Source organism: Pantherophis guttatus, chromosome 1 (genome assembly GCF_059756535.1).
Source record: "Pantherophis guttatus breed Tessera chromosome 1, ASM5975653v1, whole genome shotgun sequence".
NCBI classification, from domain to species: Eukaryota; Metazoa; Chordata; class Lepidosauria; order Squamata; family Colubridae; genus Pantherophis; species Pantherophis guttatus.
The window spans coordinates 119,715,615-119,730,578 of NC_142063.1; the positions used below are offsets into that span (position 1 = coordinate 119,715,615).

The 14,964-nt window shown below is 40.1% G+C and overlaps 1 protein-coding gene across 3 annotated transcripts in view; it reads right to left on the reverse strand.

The window, feature by feature from the left end:
- The window catches only part of VIL1 (villin 1), a 39,106-nt gene that overhangs the window by 7,347 nt on the left and 16,795 nt on the right, over positions 1 to 14,964 (reverse strand). For all 3 annotated transcript variants that reach the window (XM_034433700.3, XM_034433699.3, XM_034433701.3), the window contains 13 exons: positions 13,653 to 13,727; positions 11,289 to 11,485; positions 9,221 to 9,329; positions 8,740 to 8,850; positions 6,937 to 7,139; positions 5,884 to 5,962; positions 5,527 to 5,625; positions 4,352 to 4,505; positions 3,941 to 4,041; positions 2,893 to 3,030; positions 1,929 to 2,087; positions 1,169 to 1,348; positions 723 to 868 (listed from right to left, as the gene is read on the reverse strand). In XM_034433700.3, the coding sequence (XP_034289591.2) occupies positions 723 to 868; positions 1,169 to 1,348; positions 1,929 to 2,087; positions 2,893 to 3,030; positions 3,941 to 4,041; positions 4,352 to 4,505; positions 5,527 to 5,625; positions 5,884 to 5,962; positions 6,937 to 7,139; positions 8,740 to 8,850; positions 9,221 to 9,329; positions 11,289 to 11,485; positions 13,653 to 13,727 (1,751 nt within the window). The remainder of the gene's footprint in view (positions 1 to 722; positions 869 to 1,168; positions 1,349 to 1,928; positions 2,088 to 2,892; positions 3,031 to 3,940; positions 4,042 to 4,351; positions 4,506 to 5,526; positions 5,626 to 5,883; positions 5,963 to 6,936; positions 7,140 to 8,739; positions 8,851 to 9,220; positions 9,330 to 11,288; positions 11,486 to 13,652; positions 13,728 to 14,964) is intronic.

Below are 14,964 nucleotides of genomic sequence, written 5' to 3' on the forward strand. Positions count from 1 at the left end.
CGACAGAATTGCCTGACATTAACAAGACATTAACTAAAAACCCAACTGGGTCTCAAGAGCCCAAAACCTGGCACTTGTTCGGCTGGCTTGGAAGGTGTTGCTTTTAAACAGACTGTGTAGATGTAATCCCCAGAACTACTAGTGTTCTGGAGTTCTGACTGAAGATGAAATTTGTGGCTGTTGTATCCAATTCTGGCTTTATCACTAAGAAAGACTATGACTTGGCTACTGAAGTTCAGAAACAGATGTGGTTAAACAGAAGTTTTAAGGCGGGGATAGGATTAATGGTGGCCTTTTAGGTGTAGAACTAAAACTCCCAGCATCCCATGAATCGCACAGGTTGGAAGAGTTGGGAATTGTAGTGATAGACCAGAGTTTCAGCCATCCATGGTGTAGCCTGAGCAAATAGTAGTAGCAATAGCACTTAGACTTATATACCACTCCATAGTACTTTTACAGCACTCTCTGGGCAGTTTACAGCATCAGCATATTGCCCCCCAAAATCTAGGTTCTCATTTTACCGACCTCGGAAGGATGGAAGGCTGAGTGAACCTTGAACTGGTCAGGATCGAACTCCTGGCAGTCTGCAGAGATAGCTTGCAATGCTGCATTCTAACCACTGAGCCACCACTGCAAATGTTGTTCGCACAGCACTAGAGCAGATTGTTCCTCCCCTCTTCCCCTTTATAGATCACCTTTTCCAGTTGCTTGGAAGATGTTACCTTTTGTTGTTGGCATACTGAGACTTCCCACCTAGTGCAACCCAGAACGCTGAAGACTCCTGGCCTTCTGCTACCACAACTTTCTCCGTCCTGGAGATCAGGTCAGAAACACTCTTGGCCATCTCTCGCTCATCCCCACTGCAGCCCTGTAGAAGGAACCGATGTAGTAAATTGTGAAAATCATCAGGGAGTATCTGAACTGTGCTACTTTTTAAACCATACCTTGCCTGTTTCTCTCCAGCTTGCGATTTAGATGGCAGTTATGGTCTCCTTCCTCTTATTAGGAAACTATGGCCCTTAGGAATTACTACCCATCCACTTACTTAGTCCTTGGTTGACACATGTCCTTGTTTATTAAATTCTACTGTCCTGCAGGCAATGCTAAAATTAGGGTTTCAGTGCTTATTTCTAATGCATGAGCTTCCCCATCACGGTACATTACCTACCTTACCGTACCAGAGGTAACAGCAACTCTGGGTTTTAAGAATGAAGACATCATTGGAATTGAGGGAGGAGGCCCTGGGAGACACCTCCAAAGCCTTGGTGTTGTATTCATTAGTACCATGAACTTGGAAAAGACGGGTGGGAGGTTCTGGTTCTGTATTACCAGTTCGGGAAGTACCACCCTGAGGAAGAAGGAAAAATTAAAAAAAACAACAACTAAATGGGGACAATAGAGCTGAGTACTGTACCTTCTACTTATCCATATCCCAATTTTTCCCTGTTCATCTCTCGTTTTCTTTCAGAACAGAAAATGTATTAAGGAGTAAAAAACCATCCCTTTGATAGAAATATGTTAGTAAATAAATTTGGCTCTGGAAATTGCTGTCTGGAAACATCCCTCCCTCCCCCCAAATCTAGTTAGAAGAAGACTAACTGCTTAATCCTTTACTTCTTGTCATTTCTCCATACTTAACCTGTCCTTTCACGTATCCCACATGCCAGAAACTGCTACTAACTATAATGGTAAGCAAATGTAAATAACTTCCCCAACAGAAGGGCTGATAATAACACCATTCAGAAGGAGACAACTGAGGTTAGAAAAATGCTTGGCAGGAAAAGGAAGATATGTCTCTATCCCAATGCCATATCCCAGATAACCCATTAGAGATCATCTCCGCCATCTCTATGTTAGATCTTATTGGATGGGGGGGGGGGAAATGAAAGCAGGCAAATTATCTTGCAGTCTGCCTCTCCCCTACTTACCGCATACACAACCATGCGTCCTTTGAAAATGGCCATAAGATGAGCAGGTTCCTTGCCCATTGTCACTCGCACCTGCACAGGCTCACCATTATATGTTTGGTCCAGAATGACAGCTTGGTAGGCAGAGGCAGTAATCTCATCCTTGGTGGCGTGACGGCCCTTGGGAAGCAGAGAGAAAACTCACTGAACCCTTCCGGAGAGCATTCCAGTTATTCCTCCCCTGGAGTTCAAAGGATTTCTGATTAAGGAATCTTGGTAACTTTACCATTCTTGACTGTCTTGTGCATTTTGTATTTGTATTTAGTGCAGAGATGCACAACTTTCTTTTGGTAAAAGGTCATATGTGGCTTTTGAGTAATAAGTGCCAGGTCACAGTAAAAAAATAAATAAATTTCATTTTAAATTAATGTACAATTATCATTGCTCCCAGGGTTGGTTCTTTTTCTCATTGGAAATTACAGTTTCAACTTTTGAAGATGAATATGTGATGCTAAGAGTTTAGGTAGCACAGTTTCAAGATAGTGCATTTCTTGATGAACCTCAGGATTCATGTTGACTAGAATTTGCAAATATCTCCTGGACTACATTTGTGCCTCGTGACCAAAGTTATCTTTGGTTAGGATTCTTTCTTAATACTTTACTAATTTTAAGGGAGTGACATCAAATATCTAGAACTAAGGAGAAATTTCCTGACAGGGAAGAACAATTAATCAGTGGAACGACTTGCCTCCAGAAGTCGTAGGTGCTCCATCACTGAAGATTCTCATGAAAAGATTGCATAATCATTTGTCTGGGATGGTATAAGGTCTTGAGCAGACGGTTGGACTAGAAGACCTCTGAGGCCCCTTCCAGCCCTATGATTCTATTAGTAAATGATTTCCTGAGTGGCATTTGATTCTCAATCTACATCCTCTCTGCCTATGCTGCATTTTCATTCTATCTGTTCCTTTCTTTGCATGCTCACCTGCCAAATGTAAATGATGTAGTGTATCTTGTTATAAACTAAATATTTGTAGAGGATAAGGTAGCAGTCACCACTGTAGAAATGCCCAAGGTTGCGACCCTCCACTGGCACCAGTTCTAAGTTCTCAATTCTCCAAACCTGTCAAGGAAAGTACAAAATTAGAGCAAGATGCCTATTATGGCAGAAAACAGAATCCTTTGTATAACCAATTATGTGGGCAAAGTTAACATGAAGAACCCCTGTGACTGGAAACAGAAGGTCTCATGTCTCTCCACCCAACTATAAAAATTACATCCTTCACACTATGAAAAGTGAATCAAATTTTGGAAATTGGGAGTGATAAATATATAGAACAGTGTTGTGTGCAATTGATGATTTGCTGCATTTATTTTTTAAAAGTGCAATAAATTAAGTATAGGTGCAAAAATGGAAGAATCTCCACTTTCATTTAAAATAAAATACCCGTCTACAAACTCAAATTTAACAATTGTGGCTAGAGTGATAAGCTTCAATATGGATCTTTTTGCACAAAATTTTAACACAAAAACAGCTGAGTAAATTTCTACTGTCAGGAATATTGGGAAATAAGCATCTGCTGTACTGTAGTTGAAGGCTGCCATAAGATTAAGAAAAGTAATCCTGAAACATATACAAATTGAATAAATGAATTTAGAATTTAACCAATGGCTTCCTTACTGCAGAAGCTTGATTATCTCCCACACTAGTGTAGAATTTTGTTATTTAACTAAAACCTTTCATTTCTATAGTTTTATCAAATGGTCTTCAAGGAATCTAACAGATTCTAACTTTATAGTACAAACGAATCTTGCTGATGAGATTGGAATATAGGAAGGTTCATTATTTCAAAGCAGTCAATTGGTCCATGGACTGATACTAATTCCAGACTATCAAGTGGTATGCTTTCCCGCCTTACTGGGTAAGTCTTTGTACCTACATGGCATAAATGTTGCCACTTCTCAACTAGTGGGATCACTGATACAGATACTATATTTTGTGAGTTTTATAGGAAAACAAATATATTCCTTACTTGTGCTTCTCCAGAACCATCATCAACCATCTTGTGCTGGGCAGCCATCTCTGGCCTGGCATGCAAACTAGTGGCATCAAACTTCACCTGCTCCACCTTGGCTGTTGTAAGGAAAATAGAGAAGGTTAACAGGTAGATAGGCTTGAAATGATCAGCTTTTTGGGCAAGCCCAGATTATTGCATGAAGAGTAGATAGCAACAAGATGGAACAGGCTTTGATTGTATGGCTGGAATATGTGAGAAGGTACTTTAATATAAATCCACTACTGTTTGTCACCCTCTAGCTATTGTTCTATTATTCCGAATGCTACAATATAATCATGCTGGCAAAGAACCTGTAGTAAGGAAGGGCTGTGTCCATACTTGACAGAAGCAGCCTCTGCCTAATTGCTCCTCTGCTCTAGCGATTACCTATTTTTCCAACTGTATGAGTCTTGCCAATGCCAGTGGTTTGATTGTGAACTGTCCATTTCTGAAACAGCTGCCTGAAAACAGCCGATTCAGAGCCGTCATTTTCAGTCTCCACACTAGTGGTAGGTGGGTAGTTTTTTGCTTTGATGAAACCCTGAAATGGAAAATGGATAATTTCACAAGAGGGATCATACTTATTTTTTCCATAGGCAGCCAATAGTTTCATTCAAGAGAACTTATTGATCTCCTGTAAATTATTTTTAATGATTTTTTAACATTTGTATTATATGTATTTTATCTTTTGGCTGTTCACCGCCCTGAGTCCTTCGGGAGTAGGGCGGTATACAAATTCAATAAATAATAATAATAAAAATAATAATCTAAAATAGAAATGCCTTTATAACAGAAAAGAATTGCTTTCAATAAAGCATGTATTTAGAATTATTTGATGAATTATAATTCAGGTATCATGCATAAGATGATCCTTAGATCATTTTCTTTTTAAAAAGGCAACTATTTTAATATTTATGGGGTTTTTTACTCATTTATTGGGGAAAAGAACTCAAGATTATCTTTTATCTAAACATAATTTTTCTTCTTCATATAAAGGTATTTCCCTTTGTGTCTCCAATTAACTGTCTCCAGTTAATTCTAGAAAGCATTAGTAGTTGCACTTCACTTAACATTTCATAGACAGGCATTTTGTATTCTTTGAGGAATCTGCGTTAATATTTCCTGGAATTTGCTGTCCAAACCAAGAATATTCTTGTAAAAATTCCTACTATTAGGAATAGAGGAAGTTTTCATTGCATGTTATATACTTTCTTGTTTTGTTTTATTGGTATCTACCCAATCCTATGAAATGAAAAAAAGACGCAAAAAATAAAGACAGGTTGCAGTAGCAATATTTTGGTTCAAAATCATATGGATGATGATGAGTCAATACAACTGAAATCCCTTTAAAAGTTAGGAGAACAAATATGGAAACACTCTCCTAGGATGGCCATGATTCCTGAAACATTTCTGTTATGGTCCCAGCTTTGCTTCCATCCCAAAGGCATTTGTCCACATAATTATTATTATTATTATCATTATTATCATCATTATTTATTAAATTTTTATACCGCCCTTCTCCCGAAGGACACAGGGCGGTGAATAATGACATCTTTACTCACCAAGGCCCTTGACAGGGCCTGCTGCCTTTCTTCCTTGCTGGAGTGTTTGCCCTTCCACACGAAGATCTTTATACCACCTTGGTCCAAGATGTAGCAATCCTAACAAGAGACAAAGCAGGTCCCCATGTTAAGGTTGTTTTATTAGGAGACAACTCTGTGAACAGAACACATTTTTTTTCCTGGCAGATATTATTGTCAAATTCTCTCTTAAAGAAAGTATACCCTCTTTTGCTTCTCAGTTTGAGATTGAAGTGGCAGTAGAAGGTATCCATTTATGAGAGTTGGGCACTGAGGTATTTCATTGCTTTTCCCCTCCACCAACAAACATTCAAGCTCAATTTCAAAGAATTATCTTACCTCATGCTTCAGGAGGTCTTGGGTAAGGGGCTGGATGGCAACTTCCTGCACAAGTAGATTCCCTTCTACATCAGAGACGCTTGAAAGAAAGCACAGTGTTGTCAGAGAACAAATCTTACAACAGGTTGCAGGTTGCAGCCCACTACTAGGCCATGTGCCATTTGGAACTGGGCCGTGGAAGCAGTCTGTGAGCATGTGTGCACGGGCACATCCCCGCTTGCGAGAGCAGTGGATGAGTGTGTGTGCGTTCCATTTGTGTACATACATATGCACAAATAGAGTTGTGCGTGCATGAGTGCACTTGTAACCTTCCTCAAACTCTTCTCTTTCATGACCAGTTGTTGATGGGGGCTGTAGACTGATGCATCTGGAGGGTTGTAGGCTGTTAAATGCCTTCCACCATTACTAAACCATACAGCATGAGTAGTTTTTAATGAACTGAAATTATGAAACATTTGGCAACACTAGTATTGTTAAATAACAAAGGTGGAATGTCTTCAGGAATAACTATCCTGAAATCACTTGAAGTTCCATGGTTGTATGTGGAGATGAATCCGGATTGCCCACCCCACAAATCCTCTTCTTGTGGCCTCCAGTCTTCTCTCTAATTACACTTGCCCACAACCAGCAGTGCGGCCTTTCATCACTTGGAGGTGGGAACATAAAAGTTTAAAATAGCATTTTATTCATGTAAATATCCTCTAATATTTGGTAAGAAGTGCAAGAGAACAAAATAGTGGATTCACCCACATGTATCATATGACATCTTTGTATTATTGTCCCGCTTACCATGTTTCTGCCCTCATCTTTCCAAAACCATTAAGTACAGCCCCTATTCAGTAGAGAGTTATCTGGCTAATGCAATGTCACTTCAGATAAAATGCTTTAAAAGGGTAAAAATGCTTTACAGTGAATCTTTGTTTTCTTGAATAGTGAGGAAATGATCATTCCCATTTGACCCTAAAGATTTGTCCTTATTTCCTGCAACTATATCGTCCACGCAACATCTTTGCCTACCACTGGCTCCCAGCACAGCATGCCAGTAATACTCACTGGTAGAGCTTCAGAGAGGATTTCAGTTTCTGGTCCACTATAGCATCTGGAATGGCCGCTTGGATGTTCCTCTTTTCTCCGAGCATATAGAACATGATTTTCATGAGTCCAGGAGATGCATCTTCATTTTCACCATCCACTATAGCCACCTGTGCTCGGCCACCGCGCTCTCGGTCACGAATGTCCTTGGCTAGATTCATGCCCTGTGGAAGAGGTCACCATCACAAGCCAACATCAGAAGTTGCAAAAGAAAATCAGAATAATGCTGAACTAATAAAGAGATTCAGAAATAAGACTGGGCACTAGGTTGTGGCTCAAGGCCTACATGCTTGTGTAACACACACACACACGCACACACACACACGGAGACTAAGAATTTGGCAACTTCAAGTAACTCATAGAGCTCTCCAGATTTTGAAGCAATCGTACAGTAGAGTCCTTGACATTTGATTTCATTCCTGCTACAGGAAGAAAGTGAGTATGACTTTTTTCATGCAACAGAATTTGGAGAAGGGCAGAAATTTCTGAAGAAAGTAAATTATGAGAATGTTGTTCAAAGTGAAGGCATTCTTGAGTTGTTCATGGTTGCAGAAATAAACTAGGAGGACAAGGAAAGCATCAGCTTTAAAATGACTAGATTGTGTCACTGCATTTCACTAAAAATTTTAATTTGGCTAAGCTATATTACTGAACACGTATCATGTACATACTCAAAGTAGTCTTCATACTCTCTGCTGTTTATTTGTAGTATTGATGCAAAAATGCAAAGGGCATGTCCTGAAAAATCTTAGGTCCAGAATATTATGGGGGAGGGTGATAAATTGCTAAGGGGAGGTGCAAATTTCCAAAGATGAACCGTTTCCAATATTGCAGCAATCTCTATTTATTTTCTCTCTTTTTGAAAATTCACATAAGAATTAAAAGACACTTCAATATCTTGTAGTTAAGAATACCTATTAAAAGAATAGAATGGACAAAAATGATGAAAAATAGCTTTCTGAATGCATTGAATTTATGAATGGCTGTTGAACTACATCTATTCCTGAGTGGCTGTTTCCTCCCAAAGTGAAGCATTTCTCAAAATGAATCAGTAAATATTCCATGGCATCCTTTTTTTTTTTAAAAAAAGATTTATCCCATTGTTCTGTTTCCTTTCCCCCCCTTTAAGTGGTTTATACAATCACCCATCTCAACACAGGGACTCTCGGTGGCTAACAATACATAAACATATTCCAACAAACCAACAGCAACAAAAAACCCCAATATAACCAAATATCAAAAAACTTCTTCTCCCACTGAACACATATAAACAAAACAATACAGATGATACACTGGTAGTGGCTACATTTGCTCCCAATTTCTATTTCTAACGTGCATGTTAGCTATATGGCAGAGGTTGGTTTCAGCAGGTTCTGACCAGTTCTGAAGAACCGGTAGTGGAAATTTTGAGTAGTTCGGAGAACCGGTAGTAAAAATTCTGACTGGCCCCGCCCCCATCTATTCTCTGCCTCCCAAGTCCCAGCTGATCGGAAAGAAATGGGGATTTTGCAGTATCCTTTCCCTGGAGTGGGGTGGGAATGGAGATTTTACAGTAAACTTCCCATGACACACCCACCAAGCCATGCCACGCCCACCAAGCCACGCCCATAGAACCGGTAGTAAAAAAGCTTGAAACCCATGGGTTCTTGTTTTTAGATTTCAGGTATCAAGATTTCCTTATACCCATCATCGCGCAAAGCTCAAAATCCAAACTCCCCTTTCCCTGTCTCTCCACCCAGCTTCCTCCATTTCCACATGCCCCACCTTCAGCCGTTCCAAACGGTTGCTTTCAGGACCATTCCACTGGATGATGAGCTTCCCCAAATCCAACAGGAAGACATCTCCCAAATTGAAGCTGTTCCAGTTCATCTCCACCTATTCAGGACAAGCAGCAGAGATGAGAGAAGACTACAAGCAAAGGAAGCATAGCTGGATTCTCAGGGAAGGATGTTCTGGGGGGGGTTGGGGGGGGGAGAAGACATTACCAAGGACAGAAGCACAACATTTGCAAAAGTAGTGATTGCGTGGCTATGTCATGAGGATAAAAGTGCTAGTACATCTAAAAAAATTAAAATTTCATAGAAGATTTGTATCATGCCAATGTACAGGAATGAGGATGATTTTTTAGCACCTTTATAAATAGTAAAAGCATCTAAAGAACCTGGTGTATATTAACCCAGGAGCTTTTATTAATAGCTCATCTACTAGTCCTTACCATCCCCTTCCCCTTTGATCTCTGACCTACCTCTCCAGCCATTACATTTTTCTTCCCCTTGACATGCAGTAGCCGTTGCACATTGTACGTGTTGGTTTCCACGTGTTGCATGCCTGAGGCCACACCACCCTTCTTATAGCTGCAGAAGAAATACAGGGTCATACTATGGACTGCAAAAAACGTAACTCCGCCATGATAATAAGTTCAGTCCCAGGGGTGAGTTCTACTTACTACCGGTTCGCAATGGGGCCGTGCGCGAAGAGGTTGTAAAAAAAAAATGTTTTTAAAAGACTCTGACAATCAGGCAACTCAGCTGGGATCGTTAGAGGCTTTTAAAAACATTTTTTCTACGACCTCTTTGGCCGAAGAGGTTGCAGAAAAAAATGCTTTTAAAAGCCTCCGACGATCCCAGCTGAGCCACACGATCATCAGAGGCTTGTTTTTTTACTTTTAAAAGCATTTTTTCTGCCGAAGAGGTTGTAGAAAAAATGCTTTTAAATTTTTTTTAAAAAGCCTCTGGTGATTACACAGCTCAGCTGGGCATGGGGGGGGGGCAGGGATGTTTGCTACCGGTTCTCTGAACCACCCGCCACCATCGCTACTGGATCGGGCAATCCGGTCCGAACTGGGAGCATTTCACCCCTGACACCAAGTCATAAAACAGCATGCTCCTTTTTGTGTGAGCCTAGCCATTCTGAATGGAAACTATGATGTATGGCTTAGCACAGAGGTCTTCAAACTTGGCAGCTTTAAGACTTGTGGACTTCAACTCCCAGCATAGCTGGCTGGAGAATTCTGGGAGTTGAAGTCCACAAGTCTTAAAGCTGCCAAGTTTGAAGACCTCTGGCTTAGCATGTTGTGTGAACCCAACCAAGTATAGCTTATCCAACAAAAGGTGGCTAAGCATATCAGGGTTTGGGCCCCCTATGAACTAAATCAGAATTGTAAATCCACAAATATTCATAGCATGTTTCCCCTCAAATAAGACCCTGTCATATTTTTTGTCACCAAAAAAAGGCACCAGGTCTTTTTTTCAGGGGGTGGGGGATGTCATCCACTGACTCACCTCACTTCCATCTGTCGCCCCTGGCCTCCTTTTTGCTGTCAGAGGCCTTCAGGAACTTCTTCCGCTTCAGATAATTGCAGCCAAGCCTTGCACACCTGGCCCCATTTCTTCTGCAGCCAGCAAGATTTTCCTGAAGGCCTCTGTAGCCGATAATTAATAGGGCCTGGGGGCTCAGCAGACTGATAGCATTGTGATTAACACCAGCTGTCTGCAATTACTGTAAGTTCGAATCTCACCAGGCTCAAAGTTGACTCAGCCTTCCATCCTTTCTAAGGTAGGTAAATTGAGGACCCAGTTTGTGGGGGCAATAAGCTGACTTTGTATAAAACATACAAAAGAATGAAGGCTATTGCTTAACGCATTGTAAGCCGCCCTGAGTCTCCGGAGAAGGGCGGAATATAAATCAAATTAAAAAAACAAAAACAAAATAGATTTCCCGATCGATCCGGAGCTCTGTTATTGGCTACAGAGGCCTTTAAAGGCCTCTGTAGTCAATAACAGAGCTCCGGATTGATCAGAGCTCCTGATTCCCTTCCCTTATCTTTTTTTTAATAACTATTTGTTTTGGAAAACATTTTTTTTAATATATTGGATGACCACTCCAATATAAATAACAACAAATATATATATTTGTTATATATATATATATATATATATATATATATATATATATATATATATATATATATGCATACAGTATAACAAAATTGACTTAAGTTTACGATCCCACTACTAAACCAACTCTAAGCTTCACCCTACAACCTTGGTAACTCTGCCCATCCAAGTTAGTTCTGTTTTGTTTTGTTTTTTCTTAATTCCAAATATTGGAGACCGAAATTGCATATAGAAAACACATGAAAAACAGACATATATTTCTAAATCCACAGCAGAGCTACTTCGGGCAATTGTGGCTAGTCAAGATAATCAACCTGTTGATCTGTTCAGCATGGAGAGCTCTACTCTTGGATGAAGAAAAAGAAACCACAATGATGCAGACTGGCCCCAAAAGGATGGCACAGAGTGTTAACGTACACAAGGCCTTGCTTGAAGTGACTCCGAAATGTGTCACTCTCATAACTTTGAGTCTCACGGTGCTGTACGGCAACTCCACCCAGGTGCTCATCCATTTGTGTTGTGTAGATGGCAGCTGCACCTTGTTCATCCTGAGATGATGAACTGCCCAGCCAGAAATGGATGTCATAGGTGAACGTATTCTGAATCTTGTGTGTCTGAGTTAGAAAAAAGAATATTAGCTAACATCAAATCACGTATGTTCATTTCAAAATCCTGAAATGTTCAACTCAGTTCTGTAAACAACACAGAATAATCATGCCACACAGGATTATTAAGGAAGCTTGCTTACTATTATGAATAGCAACTCACTGTTGCATTTCACTTATATTACTCTGTTGTTATACAAAACTCCCCAACCCCTGGGGATGACAATGTAAAGACAACGCGTAAAGTAAATAATTTGCATTCAATTAAAAATATAGTACAATAAATAAGGAAGCAGATCACTTCTCTTTTTTAATGCTCAGCTGTCTTGGTAAGCTTGTAACATTTAACCATATGCAAAGGAATAAGGTATTACAGGATTTGGGCTTTGATCTAACTCAATTTCTTCTGTGCCTTTACCCATCTCTTATACTAGTATCCGCATGTCGGGTCATTGTGGCAATAATCCGGAATATATACAATTGAAGAGATGTATATGCTCACATTTCACAAATAATAAAAAGGTGGGAATGAATAGAATATGAGAAATAGATTTTGGGTGTCCACCCTAGTTTTTGGTCAAATATAGTTTTCAATGCAGTTTCCAATAATCAAAAACAGTATAGTAGAGGAGTTAACATTTAAAGAACATTTAAAGTGTAATACCTTTTAAAATAAATGAGAGCAAACTAAGCTTTTATTTATCACTTGACTTTAGACTGTTCAAAGTATTGGTTCTTTTTGTACTTAAATACCTATAGTAGATTAATTGAAGTCATTGGAAAATTCCATAGGCAATTCTGATTTAAGTTTAGCTCTAATCAATTATCTTGTAGTGATTCAAAAATAATCCTTTAAGATAAGGCAGAGACAAATTGCTATTCCTAGTTTGAGAAAGAGTGGTGCTGAACCACATCTGAAAACTAATGCCAGAGATGAGCTTTGAACTGGGCGTGTTTTGATTAATTACAGTCTGCAATACCCGCTGCATCAGCTTTCAATAGTTTTTCATCTATGTGCAGATTTTAAGTGAGACCTATGTACTCATACATTTTGCATTATCTACTACTACGACTACTACTTCATAATATATAACAGAGGTTTTTTCCAGCATTGCAGACCGGCCGTGGTGGGGGCAGGGAAGAGGAGACGGTTCCGTGTGCACGATGGGCAAACGCACATGCGCACTCAGCTCTATTTGCCACTTGCGCAAATGGAGTGTGTGCACGCACTCACACAGCACTCGTGCAAGTGGGAATACACATGCACATGCTCTCATGCCCCTTCTGTGGTCTAGTTCCGAATGGTTCAAGGCCTGCGGCCCAAGGGTTGGGGACCCCTGATATATAAAATCAATATAATGATCCATCATGGCAAGTTTTGACAAAAAAAAAATAAGAAAACCAAATTATGTTTTTTGACCTAAAGAAATGATCAAAAGTTGGAACATTAAATAGGTGTGGCTTTGAAAACTACCTGCCATTTAATGAGAGTTACACATAAGCTCTGGCAGATAGCCCAGTGTTAATTTATAACCAGTAATAAGAGCATGTAACGTTCCTCCTGTTCAAATTCCGCATTAGTAGTACAGGATTAGTTGAACTTCCCATGTAAAAAAGCAAGCTTTGCATATCTGTGTCAAATGTTTTTAGATTTGTCCCTAGCTGTGCATAAGCTTCCATGTAAGCTACTTTTGCTCACTCTGAGCTTAATATGTCCCAGCATTCAGCCCCCATAGTTCACGGCAGTGATGAAATGTAAAATTTGTTACTACTGGTTCTGTGGGTGTGGCTTAGTGGAGGGGCGGGTAATGTGACGGTGGCCGTGGCCAACTTTTTTTTTTTTTTTTTACTTTTAAAAGCATTTTTTATACAACCTGAAGAGGTTGCAGAAAAAAATGCTTTTAAAAGCCTCTGACGATCAGGCAACTCAGCTGGGATTGTCAGAGGCTTTTAAAGGCACTTTTTCCCCTACAACCTCTTTGGCCGAAGATGTTGTAGAAAAAATGCTTTTAAAAGCCTCTGACGATCCCAGCTGAGCCACGAGATCATCAGAGGCTTTTTTTTTTACTTTTAAAAGCATCGCTACTGGATCGGGCGATCCGGTCCGAACCGGGAGCATTTCACCCCTGGTTCACAGGATATGAAACACCCTTCTCCTTTTCTTAGCTCCTTTTACCGCAAGCACAATGTAGGCATCCCCTTCATAGAAGTTCCCGTAGGTCTTGGGTGGTACGGGCACCATCTCCATGTTCTGGAAGAAAAAGTGGAAAAGAATCAGGAGACTTTTTTAAAAAAAGATCTCTTGTATACAGGTAGTCCTTGACTTACAACAAAGTTAAGCTCAATTTCCATTGCTAGGCAAGGCAGTTATTAATGAATCATGTGGATATTCAGTGAATCGGGCTTCTCCCATTGACTTTGCCTGTCGGAAGCCAGATGGGAAGGTTACAAATGGTGACCACATGACCCTGGGACCATGCATTGCCAGTTGCCAAGTGCCCAAAATGTGATCATGTGAACATGGCAATGATCCCAAGTGTAAAAACTGGTCATAAGTCACTTTTTTTCAGTGCTATTGTAATTGTGAAAGGTCACTAAAGGACTGGTTATAAGTTGAGGACTACCTATATTCTCTCTATTGCTCTGCTTGTTCTTCCAGCAAGTTTCTTCGGTTTTTAAAATATATCTTTTCTGCCTATGGAGATGCTCAGTCATCTAGGTCACAGCTGTCCCAAAGGTGCTTTTCAAAAGACACCTGGACTTTCTTGGGTATTTTTCAGGAGTGAAATCCAGCAGGTTCTGACAGGTTCTGGAGAACCGGTAGCAGAAATTTTGAGTAGTTCAGAGAACTGGCAAATGCCACCTCTGGCTGGCCCCAGAGTGGGGTGGGAATGGAGATTTTGCAATATCCTTCCCCTGCAGTGGGGTGGGAATGGAGATTTTGCAATATCCTTCCCCTGCCACGCCCATCAAGCCACACCACGCGTACCAAGCTACTCCCGGTAATTAAAAAATTTGGACTTCACCTCTGGTATTTTTTTCCTTGAAGACATTTCACTTCTCATCCAAGAAGCTGAAGAACTGAAGAAGCTTCTTGGATGAGAAGCAAAACGTCTTCAAGGAAAAAAAAATACCCAAGGAAGTCCAGTTGCCTTTTGAAAAGCACCTTTAGAATAACTTTTTCTGTCCTTCACTTGAGTCCTATATATTCAACCATACTGCAGCTGGATAATGTTCCAAAATACTTATTTATTTTATTTTTATTTTTATTTTATTTTTATTTATTTTTATATGCCGCCCTTCTCCGGAGACTCAGGGCGGCTTACAGTGCGTTAAGCAATAGCCTTCATACTTTTGTATATTTTATACAAAGTCAGCTTATTGCCCCCACAAACCGGGTCCTCATTTTACCCACCTTAGAAAGGATGGAAGGCTGAGTCGACCTTGAGCCTGGTGAGAATTGAATTCGCAGTAATTGCAGGCAGCTG